Genomic DNA, 12,214 nt, shown 5'->3' with positions numbered 1-12,214 from the left:
CCCCTAATCCAGAACACCGTCAGTGGGGCTTTGTATTTGACGCTTCACACGCCGGTTATAGTGTGTTCCGCCACTTGACGCACACTACACTGGCCGGCCTACTCACTTCTTTCTAAAAAGCAAATGCGTTGCGTGATTCGAACCACGCACTTATGAAATACTAAAAACGTAGTTGTTTTCGATTAGTTTTTTTCTCTTTTCTTTTTTATTTTTTTCCTTTTCCCTTTTCTTAAATGCACAAAAATATGCAACTTCGTGAACTTCTTTTAAAAATAATATATTTTTCTTCAAAATCAATAAAAAATATCAAAATTTATGAACTGTATAAAGAAATCATGATTTTTTTTCAAAATAAATGAACTGTTTTTAAATGGATGATTTGTTTTCAAAATTGATGACCTTTTTTTTATAATTGATGAACCTTTTATAAATCGATGAACTTTTTTTTTCAATTTTATGATTTTTTTTAATCGATGAACTTTGTATAAATTCATGATTTTTTTTCAATTTTGTGAACTTTTTTTCAGAATTGATATGCAACTTTTTTGTAAGTATTTAAAAACTGGCTGGTTTTTTCTATCAGATGAACAACACAAGAAAAGAAAAACAGAAACCTAGCGGATGACCAGCTGGCACGATCGTTGGGCGAACCGCGTTGCTGAGACATGGCCCGCTCGGGCGCGCTTGAGCGCCAGCTCTTTATTCCGGCGCTGAAGGCGCAGAATATAATGAAATCTTTAATTAAGGATCACCCTTTGCAAATGTCACCCCACTTCTCCAGGTAGGGATAAGTGGCACACTACATGTGCTTCACTTGTCGCAACTTGCGCTGCATGTGTGTCATTTGTCGCAACCATCGAATTTTTCTTTTTTTTCATCGATCCCTTAATTCAAAAAGGTTTATCTCTTAAACCGCGTATCCAAATCTTGAACCATTTTCACCCTTAGATTCCTCACGTCGAGATCCTCAAAATTTGAACCCATGTTGATAGGCTGTGACAAACTTTCTTTTTCGTGAAAAAACTGGTCGAGAAAACCGCACCGAGAGCGCACGTTTTATTTTCCGTTTCTAAAAAGGCGTGACCATGTCTCTCGCGGAAGCAAACCCGCGCCTCACGCGAAAAATAGAAAACACATTTTTTTTGCTTTCGAGAGGCACGACCGTGTCTCTCACAGAAGCAAACCACTGCCTCTCACAGAAGAAAAATACTTGCCTTTGGCAGAAGCAAAATCGAAAAGAAAAAACATCTAAAAAGCCAAAAACACATGCGAAAAAATAAATAAATAAACAAAATCCGGAAGAAGCGCCCAGAGCGCGGTACGTGGCGGCAGATCAGCCCACCCCAAATGACCTTTGGGGGGCTCCTGAACAAGTACTCACTCGTGAGTTGCTTCCGGAATAGGAGCTCCCGTCCGGAGTCGGCAATGGGACACAACCTTTTTTTCTTTTTTGCAGGGTATATGGCCTTTTTTTGAAAACTAAACACACTTTATTGATCGATAATGTTTATAGGGATACAATGGATGTCTGGAGGATTGAGAAGCCAGAGATGGCAACCCATGTCCAGACCGAAAGCATGTTTAGCGAGACTATGTGCCTTGGTGTTTGTGTCGCCTTGTCCATGTGTAAGACTCGGCGGTGCCCATGGTTAAGGCCCGGCCGACCTAATAAAATGGAGAAGTCAGTCAACGCGTTGGTCGTGTCCATGTGTATGGCCCGGCCCATCTGGAGGGACCGGCTGGTCTCTTGCGTTGACTGACTTCTCCATTTTCTCCGACAGGACACGGCCAACGCGTAGTCCCCAGTCGCCAGTCCCCACTCCCCAGCGCGTCCCTCTCTCTTCTCCACCACCTCGCTCGCGCACCTTGCCGCGCCGCCGTCTCGCCGGAGTCCCGCATTATCGCGCGCGGTGAGGTGAGCCCCGATTTCTTAGCCTCTTCCTCCCAAGACGCATACATCTTAATCTTACTACTACTACTAGCAATGCCCGTGCTCGGAGATCCACGCGTCAAAGATCCGAACCGTCTGGGCTCCCGGCTGACCCCCATGGCTGGGGGTATACATTCCCATGCTACCGATAACTCTTTTGAGATCGTTTGTCTTTGATCGGCTGGGACGGGCATGGGGATGCACTTAGGTTTTCCCGTACAAACCCAAGCGTGTGTTCCGTACCTTGCTGCCGTGTTAAATTAAGTTAAAATTTTGGAAATGCCACGCGGTTGCCTGGGGTAGTTCCGGCCGTCTTATTAACCTATCTTGAACGCACGGGTGCAATGCTGATGATTTTAGATCTGACTTTAGTTTGGTCATTGTTTAAGACCGGTCGGCCATAATGAGTGTACTTAATTATCTTGCTTGACACTAGCCATTCTTGAGAAGGCAGTTTTTCTGCATGGCACTAACTCTTTCCTGTGGAGTTGCAGGCTTGCATCAGACACCACTCTGAGTTGCAATGCTTTTGTTTCCTGAATGAGTTTGAAATTATATACACATGGATAGTTAGTCAACGGAGATTTCAGAAGCAACTATAGAAGCTCGAATGTTTGTCCGTCAGCAGATAGAAAGTGACTACATTAGTGTTCATAGCATATCCTACATTTAATTAGCATTCACTGGTGATATACTTTTGTTATTACGTATTTTTCACATATAGTAGTACAGAACTGATCCGATGTGCTAGCTTCCCTACTTCATTCAGACATTTAGTCGATATGGATACACACATACACTAAACAAAAGCAGCGAGGCTTCCTATATACGTTTGGTGCTCTGCTCCCTTGTTTTTATTTTGTTTTAATAGTTTGGATGCCTGGGGTTTCTTGTGTAAAAAAGACTGAAATGCTAAGAAGAGGGTATGTTTTCGAAGCTGTCACCATGGCGGTGGGGATGTAAAAACAAAGTTCAGAGGTTATTTACAAGAATATATGGGGGAAAGTGGATTTGGTTTCTTGGAGTTAAGCACCACAACTAGGCTAACTGAAACTGTCTCTGTTGTTTTCCCTGTAAATGTATTTCATACTGTAATAGTGTGTCTTACACAAGAAAGCAAAGTCCCTGACCGAGCTGATGTTTGTTATGGCCTTATGTACCCTGCAGAAAGTATGTCGGAACAAGCTCACAGCGCGGCAATAGCGATAGAAGAAGACATACTGCTTGGAGATTCATCACTGCTGGAGGAAGCTGAGAGAGGGGCAATGCCGTCAGGAGAAGGCGTGCTGCTTGGAGATTCGTCACAGTCTCAGCTGCAAGAGATCAGTGTTAACCATGGTAAATACCATTCCTCGGTGATATGTTCTCCTTGTTATTTTCCTCCACATGCATGGTACAAAATCAAATTGATGTGCTAGTCTTCATACTTTGTTGGCCAAGTATCCACTGAAAACAGGAATTCAGTGAAAATCTGGAAACTTGCTTCCTGAGCCGTTAGATCAACAGCGAACGGGTCGAAGGTGGGAGTTCTAGCCAACGACTTAATTATACTTTACACGTAGACCCCTCTTATTCCGTAATTAGCCGGCGGATTATCTTCTCGACTCCCTATCTGCTAATCCAGCACCGTGTACACCAAGATGCTGCCGCCGCCGCTGCCGCCACCGGCGAACTATGCGCCTACTGGATAGAACGGCATCGTTGCACCGGCGCGACGGAAACTCAACGGCCTTGGTGCTGCCCCCGTCCGACGATCACTCTCGCCGCGGCGCTGCTCATGCAAGACGGCGACTCGACGGAACAGTAGCGCCGCCCCTGCGTGTCGTTGAATTGTCTGCACTCTGCGACCACGTCGATGGTCCCATGAGACGGTGTCTCGGCGGCCGCATCAGTATAAGTGAAAACAGTGAATGTGTCAGTATAGCCAGTTTTCATAGCCTACTTTGTTTAGTTGGTTTTTGATACACTTATACTGAACAAAAGCAGTGAGGCTTCCTATATAAGTTTGGTGCTCTGCTCCCTACTTTTTATTTTATTTTAATCGTTTTGATGCCTTAGGATGTCTTGCCTAAAAAAATACGGAAATGCTAAAAACAGGGTACATTTTCGAAGCTGTCACCTGCAACCACTCATTAGGGCAGAAAAAGTAAAAAGAAAAACGAAGTTCAGAGGTTATTTACAGGAATGTATCATTTTCTAAAAAAAATTTACAAGAATATATGGGGGGAAATGGATTTGCATCTTGCAATAAGCATCAAGTGGGCAAATTGAAATCTTCTATTTTTTCTTCTGGCTATGAATGTGTCACTGTTTTTTTTGTTTTTTTTTTGAAAAGGGGGACTCCCCGGCCTCTGGTTATGAATGTGTCACTGTAACGCGTGTTTTACACAAGAAACCAGAGTCTGATCAAAATGATGTTTATTGTGGCCTTATGGATCTTGCAGAGAGTATGTTGGAAGAAGCTGACATCGTGGCAATATCTATTGGAGAAGAGGTTCTGCATGGAGATTCATCGCTGCCGAAAGAAGCTGACAGCAGAGCAATATATATTGGAGAAGAGGTGCTGCATGGAGATTCATCGCTGCTGAAAGAAGCTGACAGCAGAGCAATACCGTCAGGAGAAGGCATACTGCTTGGAGATTCGTTGCAGTCTCAGCAGCAAGAGATCAATGCTAACCGTGGTAAATACCATTCGTTGGTGATATGTTCTCATTTTCATTTTCCTCCACATGCATGATACAAAATCGAATCAATGTGCTAGTTTCCATACATTGTTTAGTCGGTTTCGGATACACTTATACTGAATGAAAGCAGCAAGGCTTCCTATATAAGCTGGTGTTGTGCCCCCTTCTTTTTATTTTACTTTAATCGTTGAGATGCCTCGGGCGTCTTGCCTAAAAAAATACAGAAATGCTAAAAAACAGGGTAGGTTTTCTATTTGCAGGTGCCATCTACAGGCCCTCATTGTTTCATTAGGATAGGAAAATATAAAAACGTGAATCTACATCTTACAATTAAACACCAAGTGGGCTAATTGATATTTTTTTTGTGTGTGGAAGCATCACTGTAATTGTGCATTTTACAGAAGAAACCAGAGTCCCTGACCAAACTGATGTTTGTTATGGCCTTATGGACCCTGCAGAGAATACGGCGGAAGAAGCTGACACCGTGGCAACACCGTTAGGACTTAGGAGAAGGCTTGGAGGTTCATCCCTGCTAGAAGAAGCTGACAGAGTGGCAATATCGATAGGAGAAAAAGTGCTGCTTGGAGACTCATCGCTGCCGGAAGAAGCTAACAGGATGGCAATACCGTCAGGGGAAGGCTTACAGCTTGTACATTCTCCGCAGCCTCAGTAGCAAGAGATCACTATTGACCATAGTCCACACATGTCGATTGATGAGTTGCTCAAGGTGATAAAAGGAGCCAATGGCATGCCGGTGCTGTTTGTCCCCTCCAGCAATGGCCGACTGGCAGCGGTAGCCGTGGATGGCCTTCAGAGTCTGGTACCTGCCAATCGCAGCAACGAAGAGTCTGCTGAAAAGAAGCACGAAGCTTTCTGTTCCTGGTTGATGCTCCTGATGTCACTGGTCGCCACCGTCACCTTCACCGCAGGGCTCACCCCACCCGGTGGTTTCTGGGCCGCCGACGACAAATCCAACGGGTACGTCGCTGGTATGTCAGTTATGCGCAGCAAATCTTACAGGAGGTACTTGAACTTTTACTACAGCAACACGACCGCTTTCTTCACATCCTTGATGATCATTGGAATGCTCGCCAGAAACATAAATAACCTACAGCCCACTTACTTGAAGAGTAATATTTTCAAAGGCGTGGTAGTTACTCGTTTTATGAGCTTGGGGTGTAGCTATATCTCCGGAACGTGGGACGGATCACCTTTTCGACTGATTTACCCCATTACTGTGTTTCTACTCAACATTGTTTACATGGTCCTGCCTTGGCTTCAGAATTGGATCCAAAGCCGCAGTGGATCCAATGCAAGAAACCCTCAATAGGTTGGCTTGTTGCTACGAATAAATTAGTACAGTAAGGAAGATGATTTTACAGAAGAAACAAGAAGAGAAGTCCTTACAACAGCCTGCCTGCAAATTTATGCCGTCACACGGGGAAACAATTGGCCTGTTTTCGATTTGTAAACGTGTGTGAGAACTTGTTTTGCTATTCAAGACTCCTATTTGTAAACGTCAAGGTGCAATTTGATTCATGCCAAGAATACTCCATCATCTCTTTTTTGAGTTCAGACTGGCTGAATTTGCACAACAGTCACCTCATTTTGCCTATGTGAACCGTCAGATAAAAAACAAACAGCCTAGATTTAGCTTCTAATCTGAACCGTTTGCCTCATTTTGCCTCTGTGAACCGTTTTCTCCTGTAAATATTTACTGTACCGCCTAATCTGAACCGTTTGCCTCAAATCGGATGGCCCGCAGAGAGCAATGTCAGTGATATTGTAGCTGAACTGATTTAGTTTCTCAACGTGAGCTAAATCCGGAGCGCTCGTCTTTGTCAGCTAGACCTCAGCATTGTTGGTGGTCGCACGATTATTACTAGCTATTGAGATATATACAAAGGAAAATGATAGAAGCAAGAATGCCATCGAAATTTCTGTACGTGTTGTTGTCTGATGTGAAGTGACATCTAAGGGCACCTCCAACAATCGCCTACAACCCAAGCGGCACCGGTATTGAAGTGGCGCGCCGGCAAAGAGTGCCGCCCGCCTACCTCCATTAAACCAGCGTGTCCCAAGGAACCTACTCCGACGCCTCGAGCGCGACATGTTCGTTCCTGTGCCGACCGACATTAAACACCTCACCGGTTGGTGCCTTGCATCCGTCCGCTATTTCAATGTGGCCAGGCGCCGGACATGTAACACACGCCTCCTTGTACCCTGCTGCATCGCAGAAGCCAGCGTTGGCCGAAGGAGGTGCACAACCAACGACAGCTCCACCTGGACTGCCCGAAGGAGGTGGCCGCCGAGGCCGCCGAAACCACCCTCCATTTCGCTCTAGTTGCTTGCAAGAGTGGAACAACCAAAGCGGCAGAGGAGATGAAATGCGGCGGAGGGGATGGGGGTGCTAACCCTAAATGCCCTCCGGTATCTTTGATATAGCACCAGAGAGGGGATCTCAAGGGGCCTTGAAAAACATTTCCGGGCTAGATGGGTATGCGAGGCCTATTCAGCCCAAAAAAATGCCCAAGCCTGCATATCAGGCTATTTCGGGTTAGAGACATTTGAGGGATCTGCTATAGATGCTCTAACCGAGGCCTACGTGCACGCAAGCAAGGCCGTACCTTTGTAGCCTAGGCCCATGCATGTGCTGGTGGGCGAAAGCTACCTCTGAGCTCTGATAGCATCAGTTCTCAGGCATTGCTGGGCGAGAGGGGCGAGAGCTATGGGGCAAAATATGATGATGTTCTGAGAAACAGGCCTGGATTTCATCGTCATCATCATTTGCAAATTGCAACGCAACAACACACTAGTAAAATAACAGTATGAAAAACAGTAGGACCGAATTCCAGTAAAATAAGGTAATATTGACTAGAAAATATTTTAGCTTTAGAATGAAACTACGAGTGGCGGTGCTACAGGTTTTGTTTCTGTAAACGCCGGGGAGGAAAGGAATGCACGCACGGTTGACCAAAACTGTTCATCAGTGTTAGTGCGAAACGCTCAACAAGTAGAGCGCAATCTACGACAAACGCGCGACTGCAAACGTCTGCCCGTCAACATCAGAGTGCAGTTCAAACACACAGCAGGTAAAAATAAGATGCACTTGGTTTTACCCAACAGTTTCAGGCAGCATATATTAGCACAACAAGAATACACCACATGAACTGCATGCAGGTACTACTAACATAACAGAATCACGACGGCGAATCTGTAACAAGTTAATGCATGGATACATTTTAGCACAACCAGAGTACATCTCATGAACTGCATGCAGGTACTACTAACATAGCAGAATCACGACGGCAAATCCTTGACAGTTAACAATGCATGAATCATGAATGCAACAATAGACTACGTAGCACTCGTCTCTCAAGTTACACAGGAAAAACAAGCCTTACCAGCTACTCTACATTGTGCACACGAGCAAGATCAACTCCCCAACCCGAGTACCTAGAGACTTCTGCTGCTGAACACGTCCACTGTAGCCCAAGCTCAGCACTTACCGTCTAAACGTGATCATTCGCCATCGCCATCGTCGCCATTTTCTCCCGGATCCTGTCCAGCTCCAGCATGAACTCGTCGCACTTGGCACCATCGCCGCAGATCTCCCTCCCGATCCCAGCCGCCTTGCTCATCAGTGCCGCATACCTCGCCGCATCCTCCTCGCGTTGCGCCGCCACCACCAACCGCCCCTCCTCACGCCGCTCCAGCTGCTCCTCCCTGAAACCGTCGGTCCACCGGGCCACGATGTATTTCTCCGGTATCTCGTCGATGCCAAACTGCGTGAAGAGCCTGAACACGTGGCAGCAGAGGATCCCGTCCCTGGCGAACTTGGCGCACTGGCACGTGTACGTGTCGGTGAGGCCGGGCTCGATTGACACCTCGAAGGAGTCCCGGTCGTACTCCGGGTTCTCGTAGCTGTAGGCCTTGTCCAGCCTGTACAGGGTGCCTCTTTCTATCTCCTGCACTTTGAATGCTGTGGAGTGGAGGAGCTCCTTCTGGACTTTCAGGAAGATCTGCCTTGTGTAGACACGTGATGCGTGCCTTTCTATTGGCTGCAGTGAGAAGCATGAAGGCTCGGTCGCCGCTTCCAGTACATCTTCCTCGTCCGTTTTCTTGATCTTATCCTGCATCTCCTCGTACTTTTCAATCAGATTCTCTATCTTGTCCTTGGGAAGCACATTCTCTTTGAACAGTGAGAATGCCCCCTGGCTGCCTCTGGCTGAAACGACAAAAGGGAAGAAATCCTGCATGAAATAAACAGGAGCCCAGGTCTTCCTCATCTCCCACAGCAACTGTAGGTACTCGTTTTCACTTGCATCATGTCTCTGAATGAGTGCACTCCATCCTTGTTCGAACTCCGTCTCTGTCAGTGAACTGTCAACTAAGATGTCCAGCTCTGCTTTCATGTTGCCTCTTGCTGCCACAAAGGCCGCCATCTTTTCCTGGGCTTTCCCGTTCCATCTGCAGAACCTGTGCCTTGCTTGTGGCATGACCTCGGCTATTGCCTTCGCCATGGCTTCGTCCTGGCTTGTTATGACTGATCTTGGTATTTGACCTCCTCCCATCTCCTGCAGAAACGTTTCGAGCATCCATTTGTAGGTTTCAGCTTTTCGATCTTGCAGCAAGGCACACCCTAACACGATTGTTCTCCCACGGCTATTCATCCCAGTGATAGGAACGAAAGGCATGTTGTGTCTATTTGTGCTGAAGGTGGTGTCAAACGATACGAAATCACCAAAGATTTCATAATCCATCCTTGACCTTGCATCAGTCCAGAAAATGCTCCTAAGCGTGCCATCTTCATCCTTTTGCACGGTATAGAAAAAACATGGGTCCTGGAGCTGCAGTTGCTCGAAATGGTTCAGTGTCTTTTCAACATCTAAGTTTGCTTTCCTCCATTGTTCGGCAGACTGCAAGATCAGTGCTTGTTTTTCCTTTGATGGCAATTCCCGAAAAAAGCCACTCATTCTTCTTAAAATCTTGAGAATTTCTCCGGGAGGCACCCTGCTTTGCTGAAGAACTCTTGAGAATGACCTCTCTTCAGGTGACATGTGTTTTTGGCTCGTTAAGAATCTTGTGAACGAACGGCTTGGAGATAACGGATGGTTATGTTCATTCTGAACTGCTGCGATCACCCACTCTCCCTTGATAAGCTTCACGATGATCTTTGCCTGGCAATTTGTCTTCTCTATGACATTCTTCTTCCTCTTCCTCTTTAGGTTCAGGTCCTCAACTAGCTTTACCTTGCGATTCCTGTTGCAGTCTAGCTGAAACCTCTGTCTCTTGTAGTTTCTTCCCCTGACCACCACGAAACCAGTCTGGAGAGCATAAGTGTTGTAGTACTCGTGTGCATCTTCGAGGGTTGGGAATTTCATTCCAACTTGCGGTGCTTTAACAGTGCCCAGTGCCTCAGGGGCAGGATAGAAGAACCTCCCTTCCTCCTTTTCTGACTCACTACCAGAGCTGCTGTCTGAATCACTTTGACTGCCTGTATCGTCGCTAGATATGTCATCGATTTCCATAACATCATGTTCTTCAGCAGTCACCAGCTGCAGCGAACGGTCCACATAGCTGGCGTTTCTCTCCACTTTAACAGACAATGCGATTGCCGCTTCTTCATCGTCATCCATGAGCTCTGCTGATCGTTCCTGCAGGCAAGCGCATAGTTTATATTATCCCCTGAGTATATTGAAATGTCCAAAATGCCAGTACTTGATATATTTTGTTTGGCTTCCATACCTCACGGTTGTGGCTGAGCAGTTGTATCCTTGGTTGTCTCACCGGTTGTTTGCCAGCATCCAGACGAGCTTGCTGTCATTTCATTCCAAGTTAACACCAGACATTAAGTAATTTCTAAGAAGGGAAGGTGAAGTAGTGACTCCAAGTACCTTAACGACGTTGCACGCAGGTGCTGGCGTCTTCTCATATCCCTTACTAGCCTGTGACAATAACAGATATGTGTGAGACACAGTAATCCAATGTGTCTGCTTGTTTTCTTAAATGTTATCTACTGATAGATGCACAGATGAAGGGACAAAAACTGTGATGTGCTCAGGTACCTCTTCTCCATACACCTGCACTTTGCGCAGGATCGGCACATGGGAGCCATCATCCCCAGCCACAATGTATATCACTCTCTTGTTCGCGGAGCTCCCGGGGGTTTTCGCCGAACTGTTGTTGGTCGATTTCGCAACCTGCAGCAGTTCCAAAGAGTGCGGTTTTCACTCAGGATCTACACACCACACACACATAATGCCAAGTCTCTCCTCAACGAAGGCTTCTTTCCAGTAATCTTACCACTCTGGAACTGGTCGGAGGAGCAGCAGCAGCTGCTGGCGCCTGCTGCGCGTGACCGCCTGCTGCCCGCGCCGGCAGCGCACTGGCCATCTGAACAGCCGGCTGCGCCGGAGTTACGGGATCTTCTTTCGCCTGAAACGAAGAAATTTGTCAGGCATAAACCCTGCGCGGCGGAACATGTATGGTGGGTTTTGGGAGGCATTACCGTGTAGGCAGCTAGATACTCCTCCATCGCCGGTGTCCGTCGCCGCGAGCGCGCTCCGGCGGAGGTGGAGTGTGAGTCTAGATCCGGATTCGAATGGGGAGAGGAGAGGAGGGGCGAGGGGTTTGGGCCTGGATCCCGTGGGGGGGGGGGGGGGGGGGGGGGGGGGGGGAGGTGACGGCTGGATCTGGCCGGCGAGGGTGGATACGATGGTGGTGGTGGCGGCGGCGGCGGCCGCCGTTGCTGGAGTGACGGGGAGGAGGAGAGGTAGGTATCCTGCGCCGGCTGCGGAGAATAGGGCTATGGGAGAGAGGAGCGGAGTTTCCCTATTGGTCGCCTGTAGCAAAGGGTTGACGCTACGACGCGCCTGAGTGCGGGCACATGGGCCGGCCTGACTTGGGTAGCTCAAGCCCACGAGCGGTTTTGTTTGCATTCTCTCATCGTCTTCGGGTCTTCTCTACCAGTTTTCATCATTTTTTTCTGTCTTCTTTTATTTTTTATAGTTTTACTTTGCATTTATTTTTCTATCATCTTATAAATTATTCCTTAATTTCTTTTTACGTTTTTCGTTTTATTTCTATTTTTTCTTTCCTTTTTCCTTTTTTTAATTTCTATAAAACAAGTTTAGAAGTTAGTGAATACTTAAAAACACGGACAATTGTTGAAAGTTCTCATAATATTTAAAATTTATGTACTATTTGGAATTAGACAACATATTCAACATTCATGAATGTTTAAAAAACTGGTGAACTTTTTTTTCAATAATACAGTTTAGATCTTTCAAAAATCAGATAGCCTATTTTCTTTAACCAGACTAGCAAACCGAAATACGTCCTAAAACACATCTATAAATTTTTAAGTTGTCACGACATAACTTTATTGGATATACATTGTCTTATTTTTTTTTGGAATAACATATAAACAATGCACTGGAGAGCCCATTGGTGTTGAGCCTGGAATCCTGTGCGCTGGTGGGGCGAGGGTGGGGAGAGGAGGTGGCGGCTGGATCTGGCCGGGGAGAGAGGATACGACGGCGGCGGCGGTGGCCGCTATTGCTGGAGGGACAGGGAGGAGAAGAGGTAGGTATCCTGC

The 12,214-nt window shown here is 46.6% G+C and overlaps 2 protein-coding genes across 2 annotated transcripts; one reads left to right on the top strand and one right to left on the bottom strand.

The window, feature by feature from the left end:
• The first annotated feature begins 1,816 nt into the window (after positions 1 to 1,816).
• LOC125513048 lies at positions 1,817 to 5,927 on the top strand. The gene is made up of 4 exons (XM_048678089.1): positions 1,817 to 1,915; positions 3,098 to 3,268; positions 4,375 to 4,611; positions 5,073 to 5,927. The coding sequence occupies exons 2-4, from the start codon at positions 3,103 to 3,105 to the stop codon at positions 5,285 to 5,287; spliced, it is 618 nt and encodes a 205-aa protein (XP_048534046.1). The 5' UTR covers positions 1,817 to 1,915; positions 3,098 to 3,102; the 3' UTR covers positions 5,288 to 5,927.
• Positions 5,928 to 7,829: 1,902 nt separating this feature from the next.
• Positions 7,830 to 11,439, bottom strand: LOC125515493 (protein FAR1-RELATED SEQUENCE 5-like). The gene is made up of 6 exons (XM_048680978.1): positions 11,126 to 11,439; positions 10,921 to 11,052; positions 10,683 to 10,817; positions 10,512 to 10,562; positions 10,363 to 10,434; positions 7,830 to 10,271 (listed from the first exon to the last, which is right to left on the bottom strand). Exons 1-6 carry the CDS (start codon positions 11,150 to 11,152, stop codon positions 8,127 to 8,129), a joined length of 2,562 nt encoding a protein of 853 aa, XP_048536935.1. The 5' UTR covers positions 11,153 to 11,439; the 3' UTR covers positions 7,830 to 8,126.
• Between the last annotated feature and the right edge of the window lie 775 nt (positions 11,440 to 12,214).

The sequence above is a fragment of the Triticum urartu genome, chromosome 6 (assembly GCF_003073215.2).
Source record: "Triticum urartu cultivar G1812 chromosome 6, Tu2.1, whole genome shotgun sequence".
Taxonomy (NCBI): domain Eukaryota; kingdom Viridiplantae; phylum Streptophyta; class Magnoliopsida; order Poales; family Poaceae; genus Triticum; species Triticum urartu.
The sequence above is the reverse complement of the archived record's forward strand: the minus strand, read 5'-3'. Positions and strand labels throughout refer to the sequence as shown.